The 18,162-nt window shown below is 48.4% G+C and overlaps 6 protein-coding genes across 6 annotated transcripts; 4 read left to right on the plus strand and 2 right to left on the minus strand.

The window, feature by feature from the left end:
* Window positions 1–112: 112 nt before the first annotated feature.
* Window positions 113–1,285, plus strand: N7517_002385 (uncharacterized protein; the record flags this gene model as incomplete). Its single annotated transcript, XM_056720115.1, has 1 exon — window positions 113–1,285. The coding sequence occupies one exon, from the start codon at window positions 113–115 to the stop codon at window positions 1,283–1,285; it is 1,173 nt and encodes a 390-aa protein (XP_056584250.1).
* Window positions 1,286–2,407: 1,122 nt separating this feature from the next.
* N7517_002386 (Male sterility NAD-binding) lies at window positions 2,408–6,235 on the plus strand (the record flags this gene model as incomplete). Its single annotated transcript, XM_056720116.1, has 1 exon — window positions 2,408–6,235. The coding sequence occupies one exon, from the start codon at window positions 2,408–2,410 to the stop codon at window positions 6,233–6,235; it is 3,828 nt and encodes a 1,275-aa protein (XP_056584251.1).
* A 728-nt stretch (window positions 6,236–6,963) lies between these two features.
* Window positions 6,964–8,698, minus strand: N7517_002387 (sugar porter family MFS transporter; the record flags this gene model as incomplete). The annotated part of the gene is made up of 4 exons (XM_056720117.1): window positions 6,964–8,079; window positions 8,130–8,210; window positions 8,264–8,466; window positions 8,524–8,698. The coding sequence occupies 4 exons, from the start codon at window positions 8,696–8,698 to the stop codon at window positions 6,964–6,966; spliced, it is 1,575 nt and encodes a 524-aa protein (XP_056584252.1).
* Window positions 8,699–10,235: 1,537 nt separating this feature from the next.
* Window positions 10,236–12,410, minus strand: N7517_002388 (ATP-binding protein; the record flags this gene model as incomplete). The annotated part of the gene is made up of 1 exon (XM_056720118.1): window positions 10,236–12,410. The coding sequence occupies one exon, from the start codon at window positions 12,408–12,410 to the stop codon at window positions 10,236–10,238; it is 2,175 nt and encodes a 724-aa protein (XP_056584253.1).
* Window positions 12,411–13,219: 809 nt separating this feature from the next.
* Window positions 13,220–13,666, plus strand: N7517_002389 (uncharacterized protein; the record flags this gene model as incomplete). The annotated part of the gene is made up of 1 exon (XM_056720119.1): window positions 13,220–13,666. The coding sequence occupies one exon, from the start codon at window positions 13,220–13,222 to the stop codon at window positions 13,664–13,666; it is 447 nt and encodes a 148-aa protein (XP_056584254.1).
* Window positions 13,667–15,876: 2,210 nt separating this feature from the next.
* Window positions 15,877–17,843, plus strand: N7517_002390 (uncharacterized protein; the record flags this gene model as incomplete). The annotated part of the gene is made up of 3 exons (XM_056720120.1): window positions 15,877–16,177; window positions 16,246–16,295; window positions 16,398–17,843. 3 exons carry the CDS (start codon window positions 15,877–15,879, stop codon window positions 17,841–17,843), a joined length of 1,797 nt encoding a protein of 598 aa, XP_056584255.1.
* Window positions 17,844–18,162: the final 319 nt, after the last annotated feature.

Genomic DNA, 18,162 nt, shown 5'->3' on the forward strand with positions numbered 1-18,162 from the left:
AATAGCCGGTCCAGACTCCTACCCAACAGAAAAGGGGAAGTATTTAGTGCGAGCATGTTCCAATTAACTTAATTCTCCGAGTCATTTAAATAACATCTTTTGAAAAATAAACATGTCCATTCGTCGCTTTGCCCTCGCGGCAGGCCTTCTACTCGGCCAGGTGTCAGCCAACACTCCTGCAGCCAGCTCTCCACCAGCCAGTAGTCAAGCTCCTGTGGCCACAGCAAATTGCCGAACAGAGCTAGGAACTAGCTCGGTGAAGGTTGTGCCTACCACAACCATCACTCGAACGATCCATGACCGTACCCCCGTCGTTGTCCTCTCAACAATTCTGGAAACCGTTACGGTCACCCCTGCTGTGTCGACCGAGATAGTGACGGACTATGAAACCACTATCATCACCTCCACGGCTGATGCAATCACCGATACCTTCTCAACAACTTCAACTGAGTTTGACACTGCGACATTGACTCTAACCCCTGCTCCTGTCACCATAACCGTCGCCGAAGTCTTCTCGAGTACCTCGACTAGCACCTCAACAATTGCCACCTCTGCAGGCTTCACTCCGATTGTAGACACTCTACCTCCTTCTGTTACTTACAAGCGCTCATTGGAAGAGAATGAAGATTGCTCTCCCTGGGTGGATGATTGGAAGTATCCTCAAGCAGTCGTGTGCCATGAGAAGAAGATCATCAAGACCACAACTGTCTCCACTATCATTGGATCACCCGTTACCTCCACCGCCGCTACTCCTACCACCAGAGTGACCATCATCAACACCATCACCAGCAGCTCAGTGATTGTTCCCTCAGATGTCTCCACTACACTGAGCTTCAGCGCCACCTCAACCATCACCGAGACAACATCTACTCCTGCTGAAACAACCACAGTCACTTCCACTACCACTGTTCTAGCGGGCACAACCACCACATCTTTCTACGCTGCCTGTGCCACCAACAACATCGCTGGCAGTCCTCTCTCTTCAGACTACGGCCCGTTCGCAGGCAAATACATCTATGCACTCGAGGTCAGCCATGTCCCTGGCCAGAATCTTGGGGTCGGTAACACCGACTCTGCATACCATTGCTGTGTCACCTGCATAACAGATCCCACTTGCGCTTTCTCCTACTATTACGGGCCTTTGTCCTACTGCTATGTGACTACAGGAAGCACGTGCTCAGCTGGCTCTAATTATGGCACGGCTTATGTTCACGATGACCCGAGCGATGTGCAAATCTCCAATGGATATTGTGGACACGTGAAAGGTACACTTGCAGCTTTATAGTCGTCAATTGCTCCATAGATGATGTAACATCAGGATTCAGTTAATATTTATATATCGCATTAATATTTCAAGCTTTTATTGTGTATCCGTTCAACATATCTATGGATAACCTATAGGGGAAAAACCATCGCTTATGTACGAACCTTGGAATATCGCAGGATCCCAGGTAAGATCTCGGGAAGTTCCGTGCCGTGGCACTATTCCTAGGTAGGCATGTGGGCACGTGGTTTGATACATTGTATCAGACTTTATTTTTTTTTGGCGACAATGTGAACTATATTTGCAAATGTAGATGGGTGTTCTGGATGATCTTTTTAGTTAACGGTTCTGTTGATGGGTTTTGTCGAGAGCTCCATAAGTATGCGACAGACAACGCCGATCGTACCAAGATTCTTAGTTTGTGCCTGAAGATGAAGCCTTATTGTAAGATATTTTGAGGGATTTGTCACTTACACCACTGCCTGTCCAGGACAATACTGTTAGTACATTCAAAAAAAGGTAGAAAAGAACAGCCCTGGAGGGATGCTTAAAGTGGTCCGTGCGTTTTGGTGCCTGGATTTCAGCCCAGTTCGCACCTATATCGGCGCCCAGATCGGCGCCACGGCAATTCTTTAGGGGGCATCGTTATTAAAAAAATATTTTAAAGGGCTAGTAAGTTGCCACATTGCAAACCTTGTAAGCTATGACGCTCTCAGGGGGACCCAAAGTGTTGGGAAAGGGGACTTTCACATGCAAATCTTTAAGTGGGGGCCAAAATTACATGTGATTTATTATTGTTGAGGGTAAAGTATGATCTAAGATGAATGAGTACAGAGTATAGAGAGAAGATTGAACCATAATGAACATGATATTTTAATATAACATGTAATAGAACATTGAAATAATACCTCGTGAACTTGGAATGTTGGAGAAAATCTGGAGGCGCGATAAGCCCCGGAGATAACCCCACGCGACGGTGTCCCAGGAAAGGTTAATGGTTCCATCTCTCGAAGCTCTTAGAATCTCAACAAAATTTCTTGTTTTCTGCCTTTTTCTCCATTGTACAGATTCCAATGATCACAACTTTACACTCACATCCCCTTATTTAGTGAACTTTGGCGTTTGACTATAGCGTGATTCGAAATGGCTATCCTCGACATCACCAAGGATTTGCCCACACTCTTTAAGCGACAGGTGCAGGCAACCCCAGATGCCATCGCCCTGGAAGATGAGACCACGACATACACATATACCCAGCTGGATCAAGAAGTTGAGGCTCTTGCCAGTCGCCTACGAACCTATGGAGTGAGCCGTGACACCCTCGTGGGTGTACTCCTTCCTCGCAGCGCACATTACGTGATTGCTTGTTTAGCAGCGCTCCGTGCGGGTGGTGCCTTCCTTGTTCTCGAATTGGCTTACCCCGCGGACCTCTTGGCGGATGTCATCGAAGACGCTAGTCCCGCCGTCATTATCACCCACAAGTCCGAAGCCGATAAAATCAAAGCGCCGGTGCCGCTAATTGCCTTGGATGCGCCCGTGGCCGAGATCAATGGACACGCCAAGGAACCTTCTCCGTTGCCGGCAGATGATGATTTGGACCGCTTGGCGTTTGTATCTTATTCGTCAGGAACAACAGGAAAACCAAAGGGAATCGCCAATCCACACCGCGCCCCGGTACTATCATACGATTTGAGATTTGCAGTGCAGGATGTACAACCAGGGGATCGGGTGGCATGTAATGTCTTCTTCATCTGGGAGATGTTGCGGCCGCTACTGCGTGGAGCTACGGTGGTTATTGTGCCCGACGAAACGAGCTATGACCCCGCAGCTCTGGTTGATCTGCTCTCGGCTAAGAAGGTCACCGAAACACTCATGACACCCACTCTATTGGCTACCGTTCTTTCACGCTATCCCAGATTCGGTACTCGTGTGCCTGATCTGCGCATCATTTGGCTGAACGGTGAGGTGGTGACAACCGATCTTGCCCGCAAGGCCATTAAAATTCTTCCCAATGCCCGCTTGCTCAACTGCTACAGTGCGTGTGAAACGCATGAGATTGCCTGCGGAGATATTCGTGATATGGTTGATGGCGACTCTATTTACTGCCCGGTCGGCCCATCGATTGTTCCTTCACATACCTACGTTCTAAACGAGGATGGACAGGAGGTAGAGGAAGGAACATCGGGAGAACTCTTTATCGGAGGTCCTCTGTTGGCGCGGGAATACATTAACCTCCCCGAGACCACCGCCAAGGCTTTCGCTCCGGACACCTTTGATTCGACACCCGGTGCTCGTATGTACAGAACGGGCGATCTGGCCCGCAAGCTGCCTTCTGGGTTCCTTGAAATCACTGGTCGTGTCGGCGCAATGATTAAGCTGCGCGGATATTCCGTTGTGCCGGCAAAGGTCGAAAGTGACATCTGCCAGTACTTGGCTGTCAGTCAGTGCGTGGTCACTGCGTACGGCGATGGACTGGAACGCCAACTGGTCGCATATGTTGTCCCCGACAAGGAGGCTGCCTCTGATCGCCCTTCAGTCGTGATCAACGAGTCCGGCCACAGCCCCAGCGCGCGTCGTGTCCTTGAGAACCGTCTCGCGCAATACATGATCCCAGCCCTATGGGTTGCACTGGATCAGTTGCCTACTAATGAGGTCTCCGGCAAAGTCGATATGAAGAACCTTCCTTCACCTCGTAGCTCCAGCCCTAACGGCAGTGAGCAAAGCGGTGGGAAGGACCCGATTGGTCTCAGTGACATTGCAGCAATCTGGGAGGCTGTTCTGAAAGTCTCAAAGAGCCTGATCAAGGCCGAAGATAATTTCTTCGACCTGGGCGGACATTCTTTGTCTCTAGCGGACCTGTCATCCAAGCTTTCCAGACGTTTCGGCTTCCGTGTTCCTATTCCTCGTCTTGCAGAGAACACAACTCTTTCCGGCCACTTGGAGACTGTGCGTGCTGTCAGAGATGGCCACACCGAAGAAGTACAAGCAAATCTGCCCGCGGTTCTGCTTTCCGATGCCACACTGGACGAGGATATTCAGCCCACAAATACTGCGATCACTTCAATTGCCTCGGCTGACACGGTCCTTTTGACTGGTGTGACTGGTTTCCTGGGCGCTTTCCTGCTCAATGATCTGATTGAGAACACCTCGGCCAAAATTATCTGTCTTGTGCGTTTCAGTGACCCCGAACAGGATGATCAAGCCGGAGGTGTGGCTCGAATCCGCAGGAACCTCCTGGACATGGGACTCTGGCGCGATTCTATTCTGGAGCGTCTCGAAATTCTACCAGGTAACCTGTCTCGGCCTCGACTGGGTCTGGGTCCGGAAGAATTTGAGAACATCGCCGCTCGTGTCCAAGTGATTGTTCATGCTGCGGCCACCGTCAACCTTGTTTACCCCTACGCTGCACTTCGGGGAGCAAACGTAGGTGGAACCAGAGAGATTCTTCGTCTGGCCGCCAAGGGTGGCGCGACCGTGCAGTATGTCTCTACCAATGGCGTCTTGCCACCATCCGGTGAGAATGGCTGGCCCGAAACTACCACTCTGGACGTGGAAGATGTCCCCAAAAAGCTGCTCGATGGCTATGGTCAGACAAAGTGGGTTGCAGAGCAGCTTGTTCTCAAGGCTGGTGAGCGTGGATTGCCAGTCAAGATTCACCGGTGTGGTACCATCAGTGGTCACAGTGTCACAGGCTCCGCCAATGCGTGGGATTTGCTCACTGCATTGATCGTGGAATCCATCCAGCTTGGATACGCCCCAGACGTGGAAGGATGGCGTGCCGAGATGACCCCTGTGAACTTTGTCAGCAAATCTATTGTCCATCTGGCCACTCAGACTCAGACAGACCAAACGGTGTTCCATCTCGGAGATCCTACGCCGGTCAATACTCGATCGGTCTTTGAGGACCTCAAAGAGCTTGGTTATGAGACACAACCTCTCCCATGGGATGAGTGGGTAGCCCTGTGGTTCGAGAAGAGAGGCTCAGCCAAGGGTGGCGATGGTTCGTTTACCGTCGACATTCTTCGCAGCGGCATGCCGACTGTCGAGTTCCTCCGAGACATCGTGGTCCTTGATAACGCTTTGACCAGGCCTTTCCGGGCCGTTATCGAGCGTCCCAAGGTGGATGGCCTGTTGCTGGAGACTTACACTCGGCATTGGTTTGCTCGAGGATGGCTACCCCGGGCCCCATCTCGTCAGCATGCCCTCAACCGACCCACAGAGGTTGCGAAGGGGCCACTCAGCGGCCAAGTCGCTGTGGTGACTGGTGCTTCTTCGGGCATCGGTGCGGCGGTAGCAGCCGCCCTAGCCAAGCAGGGCTGTGCTGTAGCCCTTGGCGCTCGACGCCTGGATGCTCTCCAGAGCACCAAGCGCAAGGTCGAAGCTCACGGCGTCAAGTGTATCCTCCGATCAACCGACGTCACAAGCAAGACTCAAGTGGATGCTCTCGTCCAAGCAGCAAGCGAGGAGCTCGGTCCAGTCGACATCTTGGTTGCTTGCGCTGGTGTTATGTACTTCACCATGATGGCAAACACCCAGATGGACGAGTGGGAGCGCACAGTCGACGTCAACTGCAAGGGTCTCTTGCACTCTCTCTCTTCGACAGTTCCTGGTATGCTCTCGCGCGGCCGCGGCCATGTCGTCGCCATCTCCTCCGATGCTGGACGTAAGGTCTTCCCTGGTCTCGGTGTGTACTCGGCCAGCAAGTTCTTCGTCGAGGCCACCCTCCAAGCCCTCCGCCTCGAGACCGCAGGCGCTGGCTTGCGCGTGACGAGTATCCAGCCCGGAAACACGTCCACAGACCTGCTGGGCATGTCGACGGATGCTGAAGCCGTCAAGAAATTCGGAGAGCCAACCGGAGCGAAGATCCTCGATCCTTCCGATGTTGCCAACTCCATTGTTTACGCCCTGACTCAACCTGAGCATGTCTCTGTCAATGAGATCCTTGTTGAGCCTCGTGATGAGCCTATTTAAGCGATATCGGCAATTTGCCAAATGTTTTATGAGTTTTGTATGACTCGCTGTTAATTATCTGTTGCTAGTTGTGATCTAGGGGTTTTGATTTGATTCACACAAAAATAGACGACCACATAGAGGTAGAAGGGATATATTGTATAGAGTATTGAATACTGGATTTCCACACGCGCTTTGCCCATGCACTCAAACCCATATGCTCTCATTCCACAAGAAACCGCCACCGGGACATAGTATCATCAACTTCCGCGTTCAAAGCAGCAGGTGGCCCCGATGAAACACTATGCTAATCCATCTTCTATCACATTCTCATCCCATTCAAGCAAAACTCCGAAGAGGGTAGTTAGGCAAGTAAACCCCAGGATCATTAAACCGTAGACCCCTATCCAAAGCCGAAACAGCCTCAATCTACTTGCGTCATATCAAAGCCCAGCACATCCAAGTTCTCAGCAAGACGAGTCCGATCATTCGACTTGGAAAAAACAGCAATACCACTACGTATATCAACAATCAGCACGATACCGTGACATCCAAGATATTTGACGTATTTTGCAGAAGCAGAAACTGAGTTTGCGTAGGCAGATGTACTAAGCATCCATCTACACAAAGCCTATTACCCATTAAACTTTGGCGCGGATGATATAATACCTTTTTATATTTCTTCATCAATGGTTGCTTCTTTGACTTCATTTCGTCTCTTCATAAATTCTATATCGTACAATTACAATCTAAGCCTCCTTGGTTCCGATCTCAATATCAGACCCACTGCGACTGCTCCCGATACTGACAGTGTCATAAGTAGGATGCATCGACAAGGGATGCATCCCCTTATGCCGAATCTGCGATCGCGGCGTAATAGCCACCGGAGTATCTTCAACAACAAAAGAGCGCACCGACTGCTCATCAGCAAACTGTGCTGTGAAAGCCTCCTCAACCCCCTCAAGAGAACGACCCGCAGTCTCAGGATAAAACGCCCAAACAGCGACCATCGCCGCCCAATTGAACGCAACAAAACAATAAATATAATTGGTCCCCATGCTCGTCAGTGCGATAGGCGAGCACTGCGTGAAGATAAGACTAACACTCCAGTTCGTGGCAGTCGCCATGGACGAGCCGCGCGCTCGGATGGGCGTGGGGAAGATCTCACACTGGTAGATCCAGGAGATCATGCCGATAGCAGTGAAGAAGAACGAGAAGACGAAGAACATGGCGATGGCAGCTCGAAGAGCATGTGGGTTGGCGCTGGGGTCGTTGAAATCGATGTACCGCGCGAGCGTGGCTTCGATGCACAGGGATGCTCCCATGCCAAGTAGTGATGGGATGAGCAGTTTCCGACGCCCGATTTTGTCGATGAAGAGCATGAAGACCGTGTTCCAAAACAGCGCTAGCGCGCCCCAGAGTCCCATTATCATTATGGAGGATAATGTTGTAAGGCCGAGCGTTTTGAAGAGTCGTGGGCCGTAGTTTGAGATTACGTTTGTGCCGGAGCACTGGGTGAATACTTGTAAGCCGCAGGCTAGGATGATCCTGTGTCGCCAGCGCGGGGAGAGAAGGAGTTGGCGCCAGGATCGTACGGCGAATTGCTTCTCGGATGCTAGGCTCTCTTGGATTTGGAAGAGCTCGTGTTCGAGTAGCGGGTTGTTGGTTGCGTTTTGGTTGAGATGGAGTCGGGCGAGGACTGAGCGGCCTTCTCCCTCTCTGCCCTTTTCGATGAGCCATCTTGGCGATTCGGGAAGGAAACAGCTGCCACAGGTGAGAATTATTGCTGGCGCGGCTTGGAAGGAGAGTGGAAAACGCCAGGAAAAGGCGCCACCTCGAAGGGAACACCCGTATCCCACCCATTGCTTGAAACCTGTCAGTTGTATTATGGCAAAATCCAATGGATTATACTCACAGCAACCACGAACCCCAAGCCAATCATCCATTGTTGCATACTAGCCAACATCCCCCGAATCTGTGGCGGGGCGACCTCGCTCTGGGCTCACGTTAGATAAAGCTTAGCAGCAGGTCCGTGTGTATTCGACTTACACAATAAACGGGAATAGTAGCAGACATCTGCCCAATTGCCAGACCCGCGATAGATCGACCAGCGATAAACATCGCGATATTAACCGCACCTCCCTGTAGGCCAGCACCCAGAGCGGCAAGAAGACCGCCGATGAGGAGAGCCATTCGTCGACCATAGTAATCCGAAATATATGGGACGAGGACCGAGCCCACGATTGCGCCACCTGATCGCGAAAATTAGATCCCGATCGCGGTAAGATCTGACGGATATAGAGTCTCACCGGTATACGACGAAATGATGACCTCGGCGGCTGTGTCAGATAGAGTTGGGGACCCGAATTGGCGCAGAAAGGCCTCTTGCTCGATACTGGAAGAGATCACGCCGGAATCATAGCCGAACAGGAATGATCCCAGCGCAGCGAAGGCGCAGCAGAAGGTGACGAGGTAGAAAGTCATAGTATGTGTCGCGTTGCTCCATAGCCTGTGAAAATTGGCATTAGAGGAACGAGGCGATCCATATAAAGCGTAGAGAAAGTCGCGTTGTTTTACATGCCGATCTACCTTGAGGAAAGTGGGACGTGCCGCAGGGGGAATGGAATGCCATGCGGGATGCCAGGGATCGTCATGGTTCGTTTCATGAATAAAACGATTAACATAACTATAGGGGATATTTAATATAGCTTAATTGATAGTTCTGACCGATTATAACGCAGCTTGGCATACAGGGGCTATTAATCTAGTACATGTATCAATGAGGCTCATCGTGAACCCTAACCTCGGCAACCCTCAAAACGGATTGCCAAAGACTCTCAATTATAGAGTGAGGTCATTCGATGTTTGCATTCTCCATGTCTCGCGTCACAGGGCTGTCAAAGCATTTTGACGCATGCTGCCTTGTTTCGAAGACTCCTATACATGGCCCCTTCATGATGACAGCGCAAGGGTTTCACGGGTCCAGGACTGTACTTGTGCTCTGTACTTCGTACTGTGTGCTTCTTTTGTATGGAACATAGAAATCGATTTGTAGTTATCTGATGTCATACTCCGGAGAACCGGAGATACAAGAACGATAATAGTTCCCGGTCATCATATTTTGCTAGGTTAGTATGCATTAACTAGTCATCGAAATTGGCTATTGGTAGGAGTCCGTACAAATTCCGACATGTAGGTACATGTAGGTACATCGGGAAAACAATCAAGGAGACCCCATTAATAAGATCATAATATCCTACCCGACACGAGGCTGCAGTTCGATTTCAAACGGCCCAATATGTGGAAGCAATACACAACATATAGTACATACAAAGTAGACCCTCAAAGATAGAAAGTCGGTATATGTATCAACAGGCCGAGTCTAAACAAATCGGGCAGTGGATACCGGGGCTAACGCCTTGACAGCGAGGGAACGGCGGCTATTCAGATGCTCGTTGAGTGTGAAATTACCTAAAAATGCCTCAGTCCGAGGAGAAACTCTCTACGGAGTAGAAGGAATAATAAGAATAATAAGGAACAATATGCATGAAACCTTATGTCGGCGTCGCGCATAGTGAAGCCCCGATCTACGAAGCGGTATAGCTCCATTTTCGGAAGGTGTGGTGCCTTGGTGCCTGAATTAGCACCGCCTTCTACACCGCTCTATACAGTGTACTGTAAATTATTAATACACCATGCCCTAAACCTTGTGTCCATACAAATCCAGGGGACTCCATATTGTATGGGATCAAAAGCTTCAAGTTCATAAATTGTGAACTAGTAAGCCGCCTAGAATTATGGAGATGCATAGATTTGTGTGGGATCAAAAGGTTCATTTTATAGACTGGTAGACACCCAGAAATATTGAAATACCTAGGTTTGTATGGAGGTCAGAGAGATCTAAGATATATCCCCATAGATACTTAGATATCACTTAAAAGTGTACAAGTGCAGAGACAATCAATTCAAACACATAAAATTCATGATGGTAAACTCATAACCCCCCGATGCCCATTGTTGTTCAAGTTCGTCGGCCTCCATAATCTAGAGCGCGCTCTTCCTCATTCTGGCCGTGAACGTTGGTCAGGTATGCTCGATATGCGGCCTTGTTATCAATCACTTTCTTTATATCATTGACCGTGAGGTCTACATCCGTCATCGGCTGCCCTATTCCTTGATTCCGGTACCGCTTCCGGTTCTCCTCATCTGTTCTGTGGATGGCTATTTGAATTGCCGCATGGAACGCGTTGCGGATATCCCGTCCATTGAGCTCCAGCGCCTTGACATCTGTGTTCGTAGTCAAGTAGTTCTGAACATCACCGAGCACGTTGATCCGGATCTTGGTTGGTTGGTTGTGCTGTCCCTGATCGCGGTGTAGTTTATGTAGGAAGCTTTGCCAAATGGTAGTCCTTTGCTCCTCGTTCAATCGCGGATACTCAATTATCAAATGAAACCGGGAGTTGAACGCATCGTCGATAAATCCTGGTTGATTGGTGGTGAGAAACATCAAGCCTATGAAATATTCCAGAGTGCGTAGGAAGGCTGTTACCAACGCACTACGTTGTAGCTCGTTTCGTTCCCTTCTTGCGAGATATATATCGGCTTCGTCAATGAGCACGATCGCGTTCCAGCGCTGGGCGAGGTCAAGCCAACCTGCGAGTCGATGTTCCATCTCCGATTCTTTTGTTCCAATGTCGGCAACGGTAAGATTTAATAACGGTCTTCCTAGCTCCTCGGCCAGGCATTCCACGGTCAACGTCTTGCCCACCCCGGGAGGCCCATGCAGAAGAATGACCTGATTCAAGCCTTTTCCTTGAACAAAGTCATTCCGAAAAGTATCATCTCTATCCAGGGTGAAGTCGGTGAGACCCAAAGCCCGAATTAGATGTAATTCTGTGTCTCCTATCGCTAGACTCCCGAATGGTGCCGACATTGGATCCAACGCGTAGACGCCGCTGATGTCAAATTCCGCCCACTGGTTTTTGCCCAGGGCAAAACCCCGAATCTTGCTAGGCATGAGAAGATACATTTCCTCATCTCCTGGCTGTATTTCTTCCGACAATACCACGTCATTGAATTTGGAGTACAGAGGACCTCCACCCATATCTTTTGGCTCCTCAAAATCAGAGGCAATGTCTCTTTTATCAAGAGATGATGGGGATGACGGTGCAGCTGTCCCCAGCATGCGCAGGTGGGAATTAGATGATAACCTCGGTTTCGCAGGATAATTTGTAGGATCAATCATTATTTTCCCCGAGTATTGCAGGAGATTATTTCCGCTCAAAGCTCCCTTGTACTGCAGATGGACGGGAGCTTGTCGAATAATTTGGTAGTATGACTTTCCGCGTTCGGTAAGGGCCTCTTCATCCCCATCATCTTGTTCCATGTGTCGAATTGGCTTCACGGGCAACTGCTTAATAGCTTTCTCGCCTTCAAACTCGGCAATTTCAAATGTCTTGGCTCTTCGGCCCAGTCTTAGCCCATTGAAATCTAATCCCCAGACAGACAGCACCCAACGTCGTTCGTGCTTTTCGTCTTTGGGAGAGAAAGACAAGACCTTGTAAAAACTGATGGATTTGCCCTGGCCCGCAAAGACGGTGGAGCCTGGTTTGTATAAGAGCCAGAGGTTTGGAAATGTTGCTTTGCCCCTCCGATGGACATCTTTTTCCGGTTCTATCTCTTTCTGGTAGTAAGGCTGAAACCAATCTAAAAGCACACGAAAGTGGTTTCGAGTCTTGCCCAAATTGCTGACTTCATCAGGTGAGGGCAGATTTTTGTCCACATCCTGTGCTGCAGCTACGAGCCCATCATGGCAAAAGGCCAAGGGTTCGTAAGGAGGGTGGACAATAAGCTCAATGTCGGGAATATTCAGTGTAGGATAATATCGTAGCTCGTTTCGTATATGCTCAATAATCTGCGGAGAGAAGACCCTGATTGAAGGAGCCCTGTCTTTCGAGCGTACAATGAAGTCCTTCCCTAACTCAAATGGGGCTCGATCATCTTCCAGTAAAGGGGTCCCAAAGTTTTTTCGTGATTGATTCTTGCGCCTGTGTTTGCCTTCGGGGAATGTACCATGGACGCTCGATATCACATCAATCACGGCCAGATCTTGACGGTTGGGTTGGTCAAGCTCGTGGTCAAAGCCTGAAAAGGCCTGTTCGCTAAACCGATTTATTATTGTGCCTCGATGCTCCATATCCATGCACGACAGTTTATAAAGAATAGGTAGGGTGTATTCCTTATGTACCGTAGACACGCGTGCATTGGATAGCTGCATTGGTTGATCTTGTTTGGGGGAGCTGACATGGGTCCCTGGAGCCTGGTAAAGCTCTACATCTTTTGTTCCAGGGTTGACTATTGGCGAGTAAAATTAGGATCGGTTAGGTCAATTTCAAAGCGACAATACTAACCTAGAGGAACTGTTGGTTTCACAGAAGACCATGGACTATTGGTCTCCCCGGTACTCGAAGATGGGGATAGAGGCCGGCCTGCTAATCTGGGGCTTTTCGCGGGTGGAATCGGCCTTCTGGTCTCCATATTTTGGATAACTTTTCCAAGGATTGCTTATATTTTGTCGTATTATCTTTCGTATGAATTAAAAGTAATTCGGGCTAAGAGAGGATCTGAATTGGAGATCCGTAGGCGAATAAACTAGATATATCTAATAAATCGAAAATGACAGAATACGAGAATGGGCGTCTGGGGCTGATACAGACGGAAATGCGGCCGTAGATCTCAGGCAGTGAGATCCGATTTCACTCTAGTCAATTTGGTCTTTGCTTTTTTTTTGACTCGGCTCCGAAAATTATGCAAATAAAAGATTACGCCGAGACGTATCGCATCCGTATCTGACTTGGGCTGGAATTCATCTAGCTTAGCTGGACTGAGTACACAAAGATAGCTGGGTATTACGGAGCTCACATACCTCTCACCCTACTTATTTTATAGAATGGGGTGGATTGAAATCTTAGTCTTCTACAACATCTTCCTTGAATTACTGCAGACATGTCCTTCGGCTGGAGCAGTGGCGATATCATAGCAAGCCTCTCCTTCTCACGTGAAGTATATGATGCCTTGACGAGCAGCACAGAAGAGTACCAGGACTTTAAGTCCTTCTTGAGGACTCTCGATGCGAACCTGGACCTGATACTATCCTGGACGACACCCGACAATGGCAATGAAAACCCACGTTTCACGGCCGATGAAGCAAATATATTGAACGAAGTCATCATGAATTTGCAGAAATCCGTTCTACGGTTTGAAAGTGCGTTAAAGAAATACATGCGTCTCGATCAAAAGCCATCATCAATGCCAATCATTGACCAAATGAAGCGTCAGGGAGACAAGCTGCGATGGCATTTTTTGACGGAGACTGACGTCAAAAAACGAAAGGAGGAGGTGATGGGTTACTTGACGCAGTTGAATACAGTTTCCCATAATCATAATATGTAAGTTTATAATGTGTTTTTCTATCCTGCGATCGTCATTGCAGAGGGTTGACTGTAAGGAAAATCAAAGACGCGCCCACCAATCTTTGTCTTTGAAACTCGATCGTGTCACTTTCAAACAAGATCAAACATTCGCTATATGCACTGAGCTTCGTACTCTTGTGACCGATATAGTTCTGGTCATGGGTGAGATACCCGCAGCCAGACCGATGCCAATGCCACTGGATGCGAAGCCCATGATTGAAACTGGAACAGCGCAACACGAAAGTGAGATTACTGCTTTAGTGGCAAAGCTTCAGCCCTACGGCATTGAATCAGCGTTTTCAAAGGGCTTCTCCAGCAGGTCGTCGGAAATTTCGACACTCCGCATGGACTCAGCCACAACTCGTGTGGTCGGTGCATGGTTAGGATCAGCAGAGACAATTTCGTCTGGCTCCAGCTCCTCTTCACCACGTTCCCTCTGGCTTTGTGAAAGTTATGCGACAATTTTGAGCAAAGTCATAATGCGAGTTAGCCATGATTTGGAACTCCCAGTCGTATATTATCGTTGTCGCAGGTTGGACGCAAATGGCGATGATATTGCTTCACCAACAATGCTACTTGCCTTGTGTTATTGTTACCTATCCCAGTTACTGGGTTATCTCATAACTGATGCAACCAATCCAAAAACATTAGCCCTCATTCTGGAGTGCGACGCCATCAAGCAATTGGATGGAACCTTGACGTCAATTCGGGCGGCTGTTACGCTAATCCAACATATCGTCGATACAGTCTTACCCTCATCATATCGAGCGATCCTTATCATTGAAGATTTCAACTTATTGGTAAGGAGCGTTAAGCTGGACAGCGATTTGTCGCACGCGTCCTCCGACACGTATCCATCAGTATTACGAGATTTTCTTGCGTTGATCCTTCATAGAGATTACATTACCAGTCTCATTGAGAAGTCCTCTAGTATTAGAACACTTCTGACTACTTCGGGACCTTCCGGTTTTCTGATAGACGCCATGCAGCGCAGACAAATTACCAGACTGAGCACTAATAAGACTCTTAAACGGGGGAGATTCAAATGTGCAGATGAAGTGCGTGCTTTACTCGTATCTTATAGCGGGTAGTTTGGGTAGAAATAATCAGCTATCCTGCTTTATATTACACAATTGCATGTATTATTGATGAAAACGATACAACAGTTCATTGAGTTGATCCAGTAAATTCCCATTGAGTGCCAGGGTGTTGACAAGTTGTTGGGAGCACGAAAGCTGAACATTGCTTCTAGTCACGTACATCAACAAGATTGAGCAATGATTTCCACATTATGCAGTATATAATCTGCTAGAAATTCTGCTGACGTTACATAGTACTATACAGTCATAGTACCCTGCCACGACAGCCCGGGCGAGAAGGTCCCCTAATGCATGCATCCTGCATGCACGCCACCGATTTGAAATACAGTATTCTTTCAAATGCATACAGTCTGTTAAATACAGAAAAAGGTGAGAGATGCATACTATCAATCAATTAATATAAATTATTGGTATTCACATTACTGGAAGAAAAAGCAAAGTGGCGTGTATGCAGGATGCAATACAGTTGCAACCCCTGGGGTTGTTGGAAATGAGATCTGAGGACATTTGACTTTCGTTGCGCCGCAAGGTCCAAGAGCCTAACTGTGTCATGCGTTCGGGTCCCTGGATAAAATTGTTTATTATTTATACATCTTGAAAACATCCCTCGTTATTCTGTATTCATGGAAACGGTATTAGGTGAAACTAACATGTTTCGCTCGTATTCAACCCACTCTCCCTACCCACAGACACAATCCGATTGGGACTAGTTGCACTGTCAGCGGGGGTCACACTTACTGTCGGCGAGGCCTTTATGGTCCCTGAGATAGCACAGTGAGGCTCTGCATAGGATGCGCTGCACGCTGAATGGTCATTCGGACAGCGTTCGTGACATGGCATTCTCATCACATTGAAAAATGGCGGTGTCCACGTCACAGGACGGGGACTGAGCGTAATAAGCATAGAGGCACTAAGATTTCTTTTCCTTTGAAAATCTGCCCTAACCAATAATAGGATGATTGGGAATTCTATATTATGCAGTACTTCTTCTCTCTTGTATACCAGAAAAAGAATTACTCAGAGAACACTTGAGTCTCGGTTTACGTTCATCGGCACTCAATCTATTCTCTAGGTGTTCACCGCTCCTAGGATGTTTAGTAGCCGTTCTTCAAGAAGTACCGGGAAGAAGCCTATAATTGACCCCCCTGGCAATGACAAGAAAAAGTCTCGATTAAGCCTGCGATTTGGCGACTCGGCTTCGAAATCTTCAATCTCAAATGACACCAAGGCTCCGCCCTTTGAAGGACCTGCATTTGATTTTCGAGACGGCTTTCAACCTCGGAGTACAGATATATTCATTGCTGTGATGGGGGTTACAGGGGCTGGAAAAAGCACTTTCATTTCACTTCTCACCGAGAAAGCAGTCAATATAGGGCATGCTCTACAAGCTTGTGAGAACCTCTCCTTCGAGGAAGTCCTAAGTCTTCTTGGTGGATATTAGGCTAATCATTCCTACAAGGCACCCAAGAAGTTGAGGTGTACCAATGCAGATATAGTGATACAGTCAGCGTATATCTGGTGGATACTCCAGGCTTCGATGATACTAATAGGAGTGACACCGATATCCTACGCGAGATAGCAACATGGCTTACAAACTCTTTCGCCAACAAGGTGATACTACATGGGATTATCTACCTCCATAGAATTACCGATCGCCGGATGCAGGGGTCAGCAAAGAAAAATTTTCGCATGTTCAAGCAGCTTTGCGGCGAAGATGCTGCCAAGAACGTTATCCTCGCCACAACAATGTGGGAGGATGTTGCTCTAGCTGATGCCGAGAAACGAGAAGCAGAGCTCATAAACACACCCGATTTCTGGGGATTTATGATCAACAAAGGATCGCAAGTTCGTCGGCACATGAATACAAAAGAGTCCGCAATGCGACTGATCCATATCTTTGCAAGTACCAAATCGTCAAATCACCCAATGACTCTCGCAATCCAAAATGAGATGGTCAATGAAAACAAAGGGCTAGACGAGACTGCGGCTGGAAAAGAGGTAGAAGGCGCGATTCTGAAAGAACGGGAGAAATGGAGGAAGGAATTTGCCGAGACGAGATTAGAGATGGAGCGAGCTCTAGCAGCGAAGGATCAGGAATCCTATCAGTTGCTTCGTGACGAGCAACACAAACTCAGGGCGCACATGATACAGTCGGAGAGGAGCCAAAGGGCATTGAAAGTGACCATGGAAACAATGCATCAGGAGAAATTCGCAGCTCTTGAGAAAATGTTTCAACAAGAGAGAAAGCAACACGCCGAACAGTTGGCGGCATATCAACGGCAGGCAACCCTTCAAAATCAAAGGCAGATGGAGGAGAAAATTGAACAGCAAAAAATACAAAGCGCTATGGCTCAACAAGCACAGGCGAACCTTCAAAATCAAAGACATATGGAGGAGAGATTCAAACGGCAAGAAATACAAAGCGCTCAGGCCCAAGAAACACAGGCAAGAATGTTTGCGAAGGAGCTGGAGACTGCCAGCGCCGCCCAAAAGTTTTTCAACGAGCAAAAGAGGAATAGCGAGACAATCCTTCAACGAGAGAGAAAGCGGCACGCCGAACAATTAGCGACATATCAACAGACAAATCTTCAAAATCGAAAACATATGGAGGAGAAAATCGAAATGCAGCGAATTCAAAGTGTTCAGGCTCAACGAGAACAAGAAAAGAGGCTAGAGGCTATGGGAGAGAGCCATTCCAAACAAATCAGAGAACTAGAAGTGGCCATGGCTCAAACTACAAGGCCCTCCACTCCCATTTCGCCCGCTTTCAGTTGGCCCGACTCCGACTTCGTTGATCCGCTCTATCGCGCTCCATCCCCCGACTTCGTTGATCCGCTCTATCGCGCTCCATCCCCCGACTTCGTTGATCCACTCTATCGCGCTCCATCCCCCGACTTCGTTGATCCACTCTATCGCGCTCCATCCCCCGACTTATACCCCAACTTCTCCTCTCGGTCTCCTGCTAGCAGAGATTCGACTGATTGTTGGAACCGGGGCAACTGTAGTGAAAAGAATTATTGTGGAAGCCCAGCGTGTTTTTACCCCAATATGGGGTGACATAAGGGATCAGGTACCGGTGGAGACAGCAACTATAGATGAGTAGCTAGATCCTATCTTCTCCCTCTTCCTTTCTCTTTCTTCTCCTATTCATCCTATGTTATGGGAATCACATACATTATTTCTTCATATAAATCTCCATTGTGTAGCGATCCCTGGATACAAACACATTTAGATGACAAACCCAGGCCTTGCGAAACAAGTGGGAAGCAGATGCAACAGCTAGCCATTCTCGGAAATTACAGGGGTACATTTAGATTCTAGGTATAGATAGGCCACCAAGCGGCCCTAGATGAGGTGAAACCATGTGTGGAAGTGA

This window comes from Penicillium concentricum (assembly GCF_028827145.1).
Source record: "Penicillium concentricum strain IBT 3081 chromosome Unknown utg000001l_segment0_segment0, whole genome shotgun sequence".
Lineage (NCBI taxonomy): Eukaryota > Fungi > Ascomycota > Eurotiomycetes > Eurotiales > Aspergillaceae > Penicillium > Penicillium concentricum.